The sequence below is a fragment of the Chaetodon trifascialis genome, chromosome 4 (genome assembly GCF_039877785.1).
Source record: "Chaetodon trifascialis isolate fChaTrf1 chromosome 4, fChaTrf1.hap1, whole genome shotgun sequence".
NCBI classification, from domain to species: Eukaryota; Metazoa; Chordata; class Actinopteri; order Chaetodontiformes; family Chaetodontidae; genus Chaetodon; species Chaetodon trifascialis.
Window position 1 is genome coordinate 11887758 of NC_092059.1, and position 15288 is coordinate 11903045.

General features: G+C 43.7%; 1 protein-coding gene across 9 annotated transcripts in view; it reads right to left on the reverse strand.

The window, feature by feature from the left end:
• Window positions 1-15288, reverse strand: part of LOC139330224 (voltage-dependent R-type calcium channel subunit alpha-1E) — a 53811-nt gene that overhangs the window by 6158 nt on the left and 32365 nt on the right. For 2 of the 9 annotated variants that reach the window (XM_070961008.1, XM_070961007.1), the window contains 19 exons: window positions 14363-15124; window positions 12934-13178; window positions 12215-12326; window positions 11921-12050; window positions 10867-10926; window positions 10032-10138; window positions 9797-9808; window positions 9493-9589; window positions 8544-8704; window positions 7676-7813; window positions 6877-7078; window positions 6377-6541; window positions 5523-5633; window positions 5356-5436; window positions 4731-4922; window positions 4476-4567; window positions 3164-3326; window positions 2525-2652; window positions 1324-1420 (listed from right to left, as the gene is read on the reverse strand). In XM_070961008.1, the coding sequence (XP_070817109.1) occupies window positions 1324-1420; window positions 2525-2652; window positions 3164-3326; window positions 4476-4567; window positions 4731-4922; window positions 5356-5436; window positions 5523-5633; window positions 6377-6541; window positions 6877-7078; window positions 7676-7813; window positions 8544-8704; window positions 9493-9589; window positions 9797-9808; window positions 10032-10138; window positions 10867-10926; window positions 11921-12050; window positions 12215-12326; window positions 12934-13178; window positions 14363-15124 (3055 nt within the window). Of the gene's footprint in view, window positions 1-1323; window positions 1421-2130; window positions 2228-2524; window positions 2653-3163; window positions 3327-4475; window positions 4568-4730; window positions 4923-5355; window positions 5437-5522; window positions 5634-6376; window positions 6542-6876; window positions 7079-7675; window positions 7814-8543; window positions 8705-9492; window positions 9607-9796; window positions 9809-10031; window positions 10139-10866; window positions 10927-11920; window positions 12051-12214; window positions 12327-12933; window positions 13179-14362; window positions 15278-15288 lie in introns of all 9 variants that reach the window. The other 7 variants (XM_070961006.1, XM_070961002.1, XM_070961005.1 and 4 more) reach the window with 5 other exon arrangements.

Sequence of the window (15288 nt, forward strand, 5' to 3'; positions counted from 1 at the left end):
AGGCAGGAAAGTCACTGTGTTACATTAGATCCAACACGTGAATAAGTTTCAGTTCAGAAAAACACTGCAGCATTATAAGTGAGTTTGCTGACTCACCCATAAATCTGTTGCTGAGATAATTAGATAATTAAGTTTTGATTTCAGGGTAATTTGCTTGAAAATAATGACTAACCACAGCCTTTCTGGGCATCAGAACAAAGGTTTCCAGTAAGTTTCCACTTCATATATCATAGTTTGCTTTGTTAAAATGACACAAACTAGCTTACACTGATGGATACAGAAGGACAGAGAGGAAAAGCATGCGATTATTTGTCATATCTTATTTTGACATGTGATACAGCAATAATTTTGACATCTTGTTACTGCATGTCAAGATGGAGAAGAAATAAGAAACAATACTTGGTAACACTTTACATTAAAGTACACACATTCACCATTAACTAGGTGATCATTATCGTGCATATTAGTAGCATATTGGCTCTTTATTAGTCATTATAAAGCAATTATTAATGCCTTATTCTGGCAAAACATAGTCATGCTGAATAAAGCATTAATAAGTGCTTTATTAGGCTAATAAAGAGCTAATATACTACTAATATTCATGCTAATTGGCAACCAATAAATGGTGAATATGTGTACCTTAATGTAAAGTGTTACCGAACCTTTTTTGAGATCTCAACAAAACAATCTGAAGTTATAAAAAAAACATTTTATTCTCTGCTGTCCTTCCGTAAGGGGGGGTCTAAACAGTGTTTGCTTGCTATCTAGTTTCATAAAAGAAGAGAAAACCCATACGACACTTCATCCGAGATGGAGCATGCAGGCTCACAAGCTCACACACACTAACACACAGAACACACACTGCATGTTACACACAGACGTGGCACTGGGCCGAGGCAGGAGGCGCATGCAGACAGGTTTGTGTAAGAAGCAGAGAAGTATGAAAGACGTAAGAACATTTGACAGCAGACTTTGACAAATGATAAGATTAAGCATGTAGATGTTTGACAACTTTTCTGATAAAGGTTCTCTAACTGGCTTAGAAAAATAAACTCCAAGACTCTTTCATCGGATAGCAGCAAACAGATAATGACGTCTTATTTTCTCTGCCAGGATGCAAAGCAAAAGAGGCAAATCATTAGTGTAGCACTAAATCATCCGGCAACGAAAAACTTAAAACTGCTTCAACAAGCGATCATACAATTAACACAAAAAATGTCTTGCTTTTCAAATGTATGACACACAAAATGAGCTTTTACAGTGCTTGTCCTCGCTGATTAAAATATGAAGGCAGTGCCTGTTGGTCTCTAGTATTCAGTCTACCTTATAAGCCAACTTGGAGGGGCATTTCTTGCCCAGGCCTAGAGGTGGCGACATGTTGGTCAACATCTCATACATGTCAGTGTAATGGATACGACCACTGGGGGTGCCAGGTAGCCATGAAGATGGAGAAAAAGAGGGAGGCAGGGAGAGGAGGAGGGCAAGGAAAAGAGAGGGATGATGTCGGAGGTGGAGGAGAGATTGAATAACGGTGGAGGAGTCGGGGAGTGCGTGAGGAGGACAAGAGCACAGGAGGGGGTGAAGGGTGAAAAAAAAGATGGAGGAGATACAAGAGAAAGAATTATTCCAAGGCATCACGCAGGAGGAGAGAGTAAAGCAGGAGAAATAAAACAGGTTGTATTCTTTCTATGCTGCCGTCAGGGCATAGAAATCTGGGAGAGGAGAAAAACCAGGATGAGCAAAGGAATGACAGCCTCGCTGGATCTGGTACGACAAATACCGTGACGTAGTGTTGTATGCATGAGCACGTTAGAAGTAAAAACACCTTTAAACCAGATCCAAAAGGTAGAAAGAGACAGGCTTCCCCCAAAATCGCTCTACAACTGCATTAAAAGTAAGATTTAAGCATTTTAAAATTTGATGGTGTTATGTTCACTTATAGCTCTGAATGAGGGATGTCCTGTGCCTTAGTACCCGGAGACTTTGACCTGAGAAACACACCCCTGAAAGTCAAGCAGGGCGGCGACAGCCGGTGAAGGGAGGGGAAGGAGGGATAGGAGGAAGTCAGGAAGAGCCCCACACAAAAGAGGCAGAGTCGGGGGGGGAGTTGTTGACATGGGGGAACCAAACCTTGCATGCCACCCTGTGGGGGCAGTTCTTTCCAAAGCCCAGAGGAGGTGAGATAGTGCGTACAACTTTGTACATCTCCTTATAGTGGATCCTACCACTGGAAAGAACATACATGCGTTTAGTTGTGTGTCATTACAGCTTTGTAGTCCACAAGAAGAGTGAATGAGGCCTAGATTGAGGCTCTGTCCTCTTGTCCTCAAAGGAGACATCTTAACAGCATTTAATCAAAAACATTCAGATGCTAGACACCCTGACATTTCACATCCATGGGTGTAAGGTGAGTTGACTTAATCTGCTTATATTTGACAACATGACCGCAGAAAACATCTTTTAATATCACTGAAAGTTGTTGCCTGTGTATGTGCACAGCTGCACGTGACAGACAGACACTGACCAGGCAGCGCGGTCATACTCCCCCCAGATCCGGACGAACTCATCCAGGTGGTGTGGACCCAAGATGGACGAATCTCTGGTCAGATACTCGAAGTTATCCATGATCACAGCCACAAACAGGTTGAGCATCTGGAGAAGAGAAGAAGAAGAAGAGTCATCCTTTGTTAATCACTGCACACCACATGTTGAGTTACAGAGTCTGAAACTGCACCGCTGACAGCGGCACCCAGTTCCTTTGTCACCATTGGTCAGGTGGTGATCTTCTTGCATGTTTTTAGTGGGGGTATTTTTATTGAATACCCCCACTATGTGGCGTGTCCTCCACCATGCACTGAAGGCATGGTGGAGGACACGCCACCAGCGCCCACAGCGGGATTTTAACCGGGACCTTCTAGCTGTGAGGCGACAGTGTTACCACTTGTCCCACCGTGCCACCGAGGGGAGGGAAGGGAACAGAGGAGGAAGGAGAAGCTGTGACAGTTATCTCTGTGAGATGGTGGTGGTGGTTTGACGGAGGAAATATCAGCATAGAGAGGGTGAATGAAGTTTATCCCTTTGACAGAGAAACCAGGTTAAACCACAAGAACAGGTTTGGTTGTATTTCAGAGGGATCGTTCACTCTCCAGTTTCCTCGTCTTACCAGGAAGGAGCTGAAGAAGATGAATGAGACAAAGTAGAAATAGGCGAAGTCGGAGCCGCAGCCCCCCTCCGGTTCGGACGTCGGTACTGCTGGGTCAGTCTCACACTTCTGCCCCCCAAGGCACGACAACATGATCTCCTGCCATGACTCCCCCGTGGCACTCCTGGAAACACACACACACACTTTACACAGCACCTGGAGGAGGAGGCGTTGGTTCGGACTCAAGTGGTCCAGCTCACAGTTTATTCACAGTTGCGTCTGCCATCTGGAAGGTGCAATCAAAGCATGAAGACTGGCACCACTCGCTGCAGAGACAGCTTGTAGATGCTCCAATTGGAAGAGCCACAGTTGTGCAGTCTAACACATACATTTACAGTCTGTTCTTTGTGTAATAGTGCTGATCTCAAACATCTTTAAATGCTACTGTCAATATTTTATACAGCTGCCTTTTTATTTCTGCTTTTCTGCAAGTGGAATGCATCTAGCAGGTTATTCTGCCATGTGTCATTTCAATGTACAAATAAACACAATATCAACACTCAACACTTCGGTCCAGACAGCCATTTCATTCTTTGACCCACTCTGCTTTTCAGCACCAGATGTAAAACTCTCAAAGTGTCTGCAAAGCTATTTACTAAGGAAGTAAATGGTACACTGCAACATCGATCACCTCTTGACACTGAGTGGCCTCTTGGGTACTTTGAAAGCAAAGCCTTGTAACAGTCACCTAGCAGCATTATTCAGACTACATTAAAGGTATACTATGCAGAATTTGCTGGGGGGGGGTTGGTAAAAAAAACAGTTTTCAGTGCTGTGTTGGCCAGTTTCATAGCTTTCTCTTGGCACTTAGTTGCAGCGCACAAGTCCTCACCTGTGCGCTGTGATTGGCTGGTGGCTGCACACCCACTGCAAAGGCATCCTGATCACAGCACAATAAGAAGATAATAAGAATATACAGGCTGAGCGCAGGGTCTCTGCAGATAAGTGATGATTGAGAGGGGTTGCTTTTGTCTCTATACATTCTTTTTAGGACAATCCTGCATAGTATACCTTTAAGGAAATGTCTTATTTAGCAAACTGCGTGTAGCAAACCATGTGTAGTTTGGATTTCAATTTAACTGACATGCAAAGATGATAACTACTGTACTCTGGAGTACGGAAGCAAAGCTAATGGATGTAGCAGAGAGCTGAAGTGTTGAGTTTCAGACTGAATCATGGAATCGCTCTCACGTTTGTGTCTACATTGATCTGAAACAAATATAAGGTCCACATCTACCGGAAGTACAGGACTGAAGATCTCAAGGTGTCCTACCTGAATAGCAGCATCAGAGCCCCGGAGAAGGTCTTGAAGTTGTTGTGCTGGGTAATGTGAGTCTTGTCATTCAGCTTAATGTTCCCAAACACCTGATTTACATATAGATATACACAAACATGCAAAAAAAAAAAAGAAAAGAAAAAACATCAAATATTACCCTTCTGGTTCTGTGGCATGCTGGATTAAAATGTAGCTCGTTGAATGCCGTCTCCAAGAGGAAACAGAGGCGAATCAAACGTCTGTCTTTCTGACCTGCATGCCAATGATGGCGTAGATGAAGAAGAGCATGGCGATGAGCAGGCAGACGTAGGGCAAAGCCTTGAAGGACTGGACGAAGGTCCACAGGAGAATCCGGATGGTGTAACCTTGTCTCAGCAGTTTGATCAGACGAGCTGTTCGGAACAGCTTCAAGAAACTCATGTTGAACTTCTCGTCATCGCGACGCTGGGACACAGGAGACGAGAGGGAGACTTACTGGTGGTGTTGTTGACAGGAATGCAGTATTAATATTCACATGAATATTTAATAATGGAAGTGAAAAGAAGAAGAGAGCTAGTTTCAATGGGTCTCAATATATTTTAAACCTCAGATCTACTGACTCTCAAATGCAGACTGTATAGGACCCTCTCTACACACACACACACACACGCACGCACACACACACATACACACACACACACACACACACACACACACACACACACACACACACATAAACAAGAAAATTAAGATAAACTTCTAGAAACCAAGAGGGGCGCTGAGAAATCGTATTCACAAATGCATTACACTCTCCATTAACAGTCAACAAATCTACAAATACAGAGTGATTCCTACATTAAATCACAACCAGTGAATCATGTTTTTTTTTTTTAATCACCTGCAACTCCACCACGATCTCTGTGATGCTGCCCAAAACTGTGATGAAGTCAAATATGTTCCACGTGTCTCGAAAGTAGTTCTGTAGAAACAGGAAAGATGCTTTGAGTCACTTTAGAAGAGGATCTTGAATTCACATTCAGGCTCTGTGTTGCTCTTTTCTCTCACCAGAAAGCCGAAGGCCATGATCTTGAGAACGCACTCGACAGAGAAGAGAACAGTGAAAGCTGTATTCAGGTGCTTCAGCACAGCGTCATATGTCGGTGGGGCAGAATAATACTGAAAATGAAAAGGTGACGCGGGTTAAATCACAAGAAATCTGTGTTATGAGTGGGATAAAAAAGTGGAATGTTCACCAGCCAGTTCACTGCAGCGTAACCTCGTGATAACAGCCTGATATTAGAATGAACTTCAGCCCTGCACCCTGCAGATCTACAGGTTGATGGAAGATTCCTCCAGACCCATAAATAGTCCCTCAGTCTCTGCACCTCTCATCTGTCGCACTATAAAAGGAGTTATTCCTCTGGGGGCGGCAGCCACAGTTAATGAGGTCATGCTAAATAGCAGCCCCTGGACATTATAGATCAATATTTAATACAGGCTGAGTCACCCCGCGTCTGTCTGTCTGACTGTCTGTCTGCCTGAACAACCAGCACAGCTCAAGAAAAGGCCAGTTCATGAAATAAATTGTGGTGAGAGAGGGGTGAAAAAAACAGCAGATCCAAACAAACACATCACAGTGCGTTGAGGCGGTACACACCAGTCTCTACACATCCATGTTTCTAGTTAGGAGTGACACATCCTGGTGTATTTTAAAACCAAAGTGTTAACAGTCGCAAGTTCGTGACAGAATATACTGCTGAGAAACAACACAAGATGTGCTTTTCTGGAAAATGGCACCACATTTTTAGGAGTGACAAGACAGATGTTGATAATGGTAGAGCCTGGCACACAGCTGTGGTCTTCTCATTCTGCTGATTCTCAAATCCACTGTTGCTGTTTTCGTCCTTCATTTCACTCACCTTCATCATCAGTACAATGGTGTTGAGAGCGATCATGGCCAGGACAGTGTACTCGAACGAGGGCGACACCACAAAATGCCACAGACGGTACTGGAAAGTGTGCCGGTTCTGGGGCATGTAACGGGTCAGGGGCTTGGCACTGATGGCTAAGTCTATGCACGCCCTCTGAAAAATAGATGACAGGAGAAAGAGGAAAAGGAAAAGCATGAAGCAGTAAAAAAAACAGCACTATCCACCTTATTGACACGGTTCTTTGTTTTTCCTTATTTCCTGTTTGCTATAAACTCTAAAAGAATGAAGTCATTGCATACAAGAACATACACAGATTTACAAAGACAGTCAGAGCACATTATATCTGCATGGGCTTCATAGCCCAGACTATAAATCTAGACTTTGCATGGAGTAAAGAGACAGAGAAAGCCGGGCAGGGAAGACAGGGCGTGACCAAATTCAGTGTTACAAAACAAAGCCACACATAAGAAACAAGACGCCTCATTCACCTCATTCTTTTCCAGGCTGCACTCCTCCATCATCTTATCCCCCTGTTCCTGGAAGGTGATGATGATGAGAGCCACGAAGATGTTGACAAAGAAGAAGGGAAAGACGACAAAGTAGATGACGTAGAAGATAGACATCTCCATCCTGTTGCCGTGGCTCGGACCTCTGTCCTCCTCTGTTACGTCCACCGAGTGCTGCAGAACCCTGAAGGAGCAGAGACACAATGCTAACTAATGCCAACGTCAAAGACGCTGGAAGCACGAGCAACAACAAAGAAAAAAACCCACTGAAGATATATCAAACCGTTTAAAATCATTCACAAAATCAAGGCTCTTGCATACTTAACTAAAGAAAAAAAGTATTCTTTAATCATAACTTCCTCTTTTTTAATTTTGAAATTAAATTCTAAGCTGCAGCAGTTATTAGTTTTGGCAGAAACTCTTTGGAGGTATTTCCTCACTTGGGTGGGGATCAAATGCCAATTAGCTGTTTGAAAGAGGAAATCGTTTTAATCTATTTCCACAGCGGCAATCAATTAACAAGGACTGGAACAGTAACCCCCAAGCACTGTCAGTAAAATATTTGTGTAACCTTATTGTGAGACAATGAACGGCAAAGTCTTTGTTAAGTTAATCACATCCATTACATGTTCTTCATCAAAGGTCAGATTTGACCATTCCCAAAGAACAAGCCAGATGTTTAAAGGTTATAGTGCTCATAAACGCTAATGAGCCCTCCAGGAATGGAAAATGACATGTGGGAAAGCTCCTGCTGAAGTTCCTCGTCCAGTCAGGCACTCACTGAGGCCAGCCCTCTCCGGTGGAAACAGTGAAGAGAGTGAGCAGAGCCCAGACGATGTTGTCGTAGTGAAACTCGTGTCTCTTCCAGTCTCTTCTCTTCATCTCCTTCTTGTCCTTCCCGTAGTCAATGTAGTAACCCCTGCAGGAGAAGGACGAGAAGGGACAACATTTAGAAATAGTGGGAACCATACTGACTTTGAGAGGATTTTCTGACATTTTCAACAACTTCATCAACTTGAGTGTAAAGTTTTAGGAGAACAAGGTGCCAAAACAGTCTTATATGCGAGACAAACAACAACCCTAAAAAGGAATAAATGACTGAATGAAGCACAGAAGAAAAGAAGGAAGGAAAGAGGGATTGATGGAAAAAAAGAAGGAATGAAAGAAAGATGAAGGGATAAGAAGTAAGGAAGGAGGGAAAGAAAGGTGAATAAGAGAGAGAGAGATGGGGAAAAGAGAGAGAGGGGAAAGGAAAGAGGGAAAAAAGAAGGAAAAAATGCAGTAAGGACAGAATGAAGGAATACAGGAAGGATGAAAAGAGGGAAAGAAAGAGGAAAGAAAGAGAGAGATGAGGGAAAGAAAGAAGGAAAGAAGAAAGAAGAGAGGGAAAGGATAAAAAACATAAGGAGAGAATGAAGGAAAACAGGAAAGAGGGAAAGAATAGGAAAGGGAAGAGGACAGGAGAGAAGGAAAGAAAAAAGAATAAAGAAAAGAAGTAAGGACAGAATGGAGGAAACAGAAAGGAAAGAGAGAAGGAAAGAAAGTTGGAGAAAAGAAGGGAAGAAGAACAGAAAAAAGGAACAAAGGAAGGGAAAAGGAGGGAAGAACAGGAAGAGGTGAGCACTGCTGTAAAGAGTAAAGAGTATTACTGGCAGTCCTTCTCTGTGTCCTTCGAGCTGTCAGTACAGTAGAAAAACTTCCCCTTGAAGAGCTGCACAGCAATGACGGCAAAGATGAACATGAAGAGCTTATAGACGATGAGGATGTTGAAGACGTTTTTCAGAGACGTCACCACACAGTCGAACACCGCCTGGACGAGAGACACAACAGAGGAAGACATGCGGTGCATTCAGGGACGGGGTCTGTTTATTCAGTCAAAGGTATGGCGTCATCACAGTAATGCAGCTATGCAAGTAGGGACTGTTTTGCAAACTTGTGCTGATGTGTTTGAGTTCTTATGGTAAAAATCAGACATCTTAGACTTCACGTCAGAACTTAACAAAAAAAAAAAAGATTTTAAAAACAGGAGGTCTGAGTTTTTCTGACATGAGCTGAAACCAGTGTAAACACGAGCTTTTATGCTTTGATACGTCCTCCTCTCCTCTCCCCTCCTTCCTGTTTTCTCCCTGTAGACAGACTGTGTCTGAAGTTTGGGGATCCCAGCCCTGACAACGTGTCTTCATGCCCTGATGCTCACAGTTTGTCACCTCATGGTTTATCACCTCATCTGTCTACTCGCTCTTTCCCTGCTGTCAGGTCTGTGACGTGCAGTTATAAGAGATGAAAGAAGAGGTGTCTTTAAGCTATAAGGTGTCTGAAATGAGAAAAGTTGCTCATATGTAAAAGATATATACTTGTAAGCCTGCTAAGGAGCAGAGCAGACAATGCAACTGCAGGATTTCACAGAATACAGGCTGAGAGACTGATGTGTGTGCTAAAGTTGAAGGGCAAGCGTGCAGTCAAGGTCAAAAACTTCCCCAACGTCACATACAGCTTATTGGACAGGCGTCACCTCTCATCTTCTTGTTAATTAGCTCATAATGACAGATATTATATGTACAGATGTAACAGGTATGAAAATCAAAGAGTGTCTCTGACCTTGAGTTTAGGAAGTCTCTTGATGGTCTTCAGTGGTCTGAGGACACGCAACACTCTGAGAGATTTGATGGTCTTAATGTCCCGTCCTTTGTTATTTCTGTGCAGAGAGAGAGAGTGTGAGCATCACATCAATGATTTATAGCAAATATCATATTTTCAAACATCATTTTCAGAACAGTTTCTTCCATCTTACTCATCAATAATTACAGGATGTTTAATCTGACTTATTCTACTAATGTTAAAGAGTTTTGCACATTTAAAGACGGTATTTGTTCGAAGAGAGGAAGACTTTTTTGTTTTTTACCCCATCACATTGCTGGTGATCAATCCCACACGGGCATCATCCACAGACGGAAACAAACGGGAAAGAGGGACATGTATATCAACAGTTACAATGTCAGAAACAAAATGGATGATTGCATGAAGTGAAACTACATTTATAGTGAAAAAAAGTCAATTTACAGCTGATTCAGAGACACTTTGATGTTTGGACGTATGATTAGTGTGTGTGATTAATGAATATAAATCATGTGACTGACGAGAGGGCGAAGGCCACCAGTGCTCCCACCACGACGATGAAGTCTAGGATGTTCCACAGGTCTCTGAAGTAGGAGCCATCATGGAGGATCAGACCCTGGTCAATCATCTGAGGACAAGACAAAGGGGTGTGATGAAAAAATGTCCTCCAGGACAGTTACCAGGGATGGAGTTCAGCAATGGGCCTGACAAAGCTGCTACTCCAAGGGAACATAGAGAGGTGGTTCCCAACCTGAGGATCGGGACCCCCTCAAAGAGCCGCAAGACAAATCTGAGTAGTTGTGAGAAAATTAACATCAGAGGAAAATAAAAAAAACGTATTTTTATGTTTTTAACACATTGTTTTTCATACATTCCTTGAACCTTTGCCCTTTTTTGTAAATTACTGGCTCATTCTGGAAATTGATTCATTGCTTCTTTTTAAGGAGTCACAAGCCGAACTGGTTGGAATGTACCAGTTTTGCTGTGGGTGAAAACTGCCGAACAACACAGTTTATTATTTGATCCGTTATTGGTCTAAACTGTCTCGTCTTCAAGGATCTTCAGATGTGCTTGAACAGCAAACAGGAAATGACCAAAGGGGGGGGTTCCTGTTCCTGATTTAGTTGCTGTGTCTCCATAGTTGTGCATCCTGGAACTCGGATGGAAAACGGTGTATTTATGTTTGACCAACTTTTCTTGAAATCAGCCACCACACAGTGATGTATCATTATGTCACCCAGGTTTGGGCGATTGGACGAATATAACCACTGTCTGTGACTGGCCAATGCCAAGAAGAGCACAGTGACAGGCAGGTTGGAAAAGGTTAACATACCCTGTCTTTACACAGTAACTCACCTTTATGATCATCTCAAATGTGAAGACTCCAGTGAACACGTAGTCGAAATACCGCAGAACCTGCAATGAGTGTGAGACAGAAGGACAGTTATAGAAAGATCAGCTGTACAACACAGATAATGAGAAGATGGTGATTGTTGATTCCATGACATTTATCAGCCTGTTTTACATCACAGACTCATCTTGTGGTTAAGTACAAACAGTCTGTTCAAATGATGGGATCACAACACAAGTTAATTAGCCTAATTCCTCCCATGAACAACTCAGTGTTCTCTCTCCTCACTCATCAGCGATTTAACTGCCCCCCATCAACTCACATTAGCAGGATTTTGTAAAACAGTTTAAGGAGATTGTTAGAAATATTTTTTTTTTCTTAATGGTACTTTTGCAGCTTAGCATAGTCGAAGGAAGCTATTAGACCCAAGGCACAGATAAGGAATGACTGAAATTGAATCTCAGTTCAATTCAATTTAATTCAATTCAATTCAATTCAATTCAATTCAATTCAATTCAATTCAATTCAATTCAATTCAATTCAATATTCCTTTTATTAGTCCCACGAGGGGAAATTCCAATATACAGCAGCATCAATAAAGTGTATAAAGTATTAGAACAAGTGCAATGCAAATTCAAAACAAGTATATATACAAGAGTGGGATGAAAGAATAACGTCATCCTAAGAAATTGTAAATAGTATTTACAGATTGTTATGCACTGATTATTGCACATTATTGCATTATTGCACAGGTTATTGCACAGATTGTATACATATTATCGTACTGATTACTTGGAGCAGTTTCTGTTGTACAGTCTGACGGCTGCAGGAAGGAATGACCTGCGATACCTCTCCTTCACACACTTTGGATGTAGCATCCTGTCACTGATGGAGCTCCTCAGTGCAGTGAGTGTGTGTTGGAGGGGGTGGGAGTCATTGGAGTTAACAGAGTGATTCAGGAGATGAAACAGCAGAAATATTCAGGGATCTATTAAGTCATTAACGTTGCAGCTGTCTGAGTCAAACAGATGATACATTTGTGAGTGTGAGCACACAAACCTTATTCCAGTCAGAGGAGGTGGCTACAGGGTCCTCAGCAGCCAGTGCTATACTACTAGCAGCTATGACCAGCAGGATGGACATTTCAAAGTACCTGAGGTTGACCACGTAGTGACACGCTCGACGCACCCTGAAGGAGAGCAGATGGCAGAGTGAAGATGTGCTGCAGAGGTCAGGTACCACACCCGATGTGAGTGAGACTGTGCAGGCTGGCTGAGACTTAAAGGCAGCTGGGTTAAACAACATGGGTGTTTTGCAACAAGTCTTGCCTAAAAAAGAGTGGGAACAACTTACGGGTTGTCAGGTTTGAAGATGAACATGCTGTCTGGCGCCACAGTGTTGACAGGCTTTGTCTCCTCTGCCTCATCCTTCTCTGACTTACAGGTTTCAGGGTCCTTACTGTTGACTGGGGGAGGTCGAGAGGAGAAGAAAAACAAGATGAGGTAAGGACAGATGTGAGGAGGAGAAGAGGAGCGGGGTGGGATGAGAGGACGGGTGCCTCACAAATTCACTTTAAGACTTATTGTTCAAAATGGGATTTTAATCTGGAAAATATCCACTGAGAATAGAGGGAGCCCTGCAGCAGTGAGCCACGTCGGTGAACTATGGGGACGAGCTGAGACGATGACACGACTCAGTCCCTCTGAAAATGAACTGCGGAGGCAACAATTTACCCTGAAGCACGACTCTGCAACTGCATGGTCTATTTCTCATTGCAAATGTATTCAGACACTAAATTGGCTTGAGAATTTAGGAGAAATGTGATATTTCCAGAACAGCCGTGCTTTTCCAGTTTGAAAATCAGCTGCAGGAAGATCCCACGCTGATGATTACTTGTCTTATTCTTGTCCCATATAAGGCCAATTCACCCCTGTCAGACCACAATGAGTAAAAAGTAGTAATGTCACAAGTTATGAGAAAACAAACTAACAAAGCACCTACGAATGTAACCAGCTACAGTTTGGAAAAAGTCACCTTATCAGCATCTAAAAACGTGAGACCAACAGTTGTACCTGTGATGGTGGAGAGCTCCAGAGCTGACTGAACGTTGGGCACCTCGACGATCACGCTGGAGCTGAGCTGAGATTTATCCTGGTCCTGTTCTGTCTCATTCCCTTCTTTGTTGCTGTCTGGGATGGCAGGTGGAGACGGGTCTGATTGCTGAGGAGGTTCCTCCTGTTTCTGAGGATGCTGGTCACTTGTGCGGCTCCGGTTGTCTTGTGGGTCAGTGTCTCCACTGTCAGTCCTGCCACCCTGTCTGAAAATACAGAGTGATATACATTGATAGGACAGTGATAGAATATGATTGGTGCTGTCAGGTGGTGAATCTATAGCACCAAAGCTAGAGGAATGACAAACATTGATGCATGGAGAAGACAAGTCCAGTTCTTGGTCAGCTCAGTATTGCATGTGAACATTGTACACCTGTTGTGTACGTGTGACAGTCACAGCATCATCATTAGGGAGAGACTGTTTCTTATATTTAAGTCACTCTGATGTTTTGTTTATTTGGTTGACACTAATAGGGAAACCATATTTATGAAGGCAGATGCTCACAAATGCAGAGAGGGTAGGAAATACAGCTTCAACATGGAGCCAAATGGGGCCCCTGGTGGTTAATAGTGTTGTTTTTGGCAGCCTGTTTTAATTAGTCTTAGTCTAGTCTTTGTGTCAAGCTGTCATTTTAGTTTTTATTAGTTTCAGTCACGTTCATACTCTTTTTAGTCTAGTCAAGTTTCAGTCGACTAAAAGTCTGAGCATTTTAGTCTTATTTTAGTCAGAATTATCCGTGGCTATTTTCGTCTAGTTTTGGTCGACAAAAACTGATGACATTTTAGTCTAGTTTAAGTCAATGAAAATTGTAGTCTCTTTTTAGTAATGCAATTCTATTTAACCGCGAGTGGGAACCAATGCCTGCGACCTGATGCAGCCCCTGAAGTGAGACGCGGGAAACAGAAATACTGCAAAATAATAATAACAACGCTACTAAACGAGACGAAATAACGTTAGAACATTTTGTCTCATTTTGTTTTAGTCAACGAAAAAAGAAAGAGGCATTTTAGCAGAGTTTTTATTTTGTAAAACACATTTAGTCTCGTTTTTATTCGTCAATGATATTGCATTATATATTTAATTGTAGTTATCGTCACATGACCAGCATTTACGTTGTGTCTCGTCTCGTTTTCGTCACGTGATAAAGGTTCGTTGACTGCGATATTTAGTCATAATTTTCATTAAGGAAAACAACTATAGTGGTTAAAGTGCCTGCTGACCAGGAACCTGAACATCCCCAGTTCATATCTGGAGGGTTCATTTTCCACCACCTATCTCCAGGTTATTGAAAATCACTGGTACTAAACATATGAATGTGAATCTGACTGTTGACCTTGTTGCATCAAAGTCCCCTCTCATCAAAGATGAGCAGCTGCTGGCCTGCCTCACCTGCTCTCATCGGGTTTGGACACCTCTTCCTCATTTTTATCCTCTGCTTCCTTCTCCTCTACTTTCCCTGGGTTTCCCTTCCTCTCTCTGCTGACCGAACGACTCGCCAAGTGGCTTCCATTCCCGGGTGAGGACCCCTGACTTCTGGCCCCGCTCTGATGGTCACAGCGATGTAGCGCCCTCCTGCCCCTTATCCCACCGTGACCTCCCATCTCAGGAGTCAGCGTGTCAAGGTTATCTGGTGGTCTGAACTTCTTCACTGCCCTGTGTTGGCGCTCGCCATTCAGTCTGGGGCTCCTATGCTCGCTAGAGGTGTTGTGACTCTGATTAACACCCAGTTTTGCGCTCTCAGTGATGGGCTCTGGTATGGCCACAGACGCAGAGGCGTCAGGAAGGGGCACGGTCGTAGGATCCAGCGACTCTGGCACCAGCACTGACACTGGGGGCTCAGGCATGTCCCCGGAGAGGGCGGCATCCAGAGTCATATCCACAGACACGGAGGAACCTGAAGCCTGATTCTTCGCTGCGGAGGCTAAGGGGTCCGTCAGGTGCTTCACACTCCCAGACGGTGTGTTCTCCATGGCCTTGCGGTGCAGTGACAGGGGACGTCCATGCTGGGGCTGGGCTGAGGCAGGAGGCCCGTCCTTTTCCTCAGTGGGGCTGCTGAACAGGATCTCGCGGCTGGACATCTGGCGGTGTCTCCGCAGTTGGCTGGTCCTCTGCTCCCACACTGACATGGTCATCCTTTTTCTTCTCTCTCTCCTGGACATGAAAGAGTTAGAAGGATTGAGTGGTGGGGGTGGGCGACCCTCCCTGATGCTGCCCTGGGCCTCCTCCAGGGAGCAGGAGTAGGTGGGCCGGCTGCGGTGGATGGCTCTTTTCCTGTACAGGTAGGGCCGCCTCCTCCGGCTTCCCCTGAGGACAGA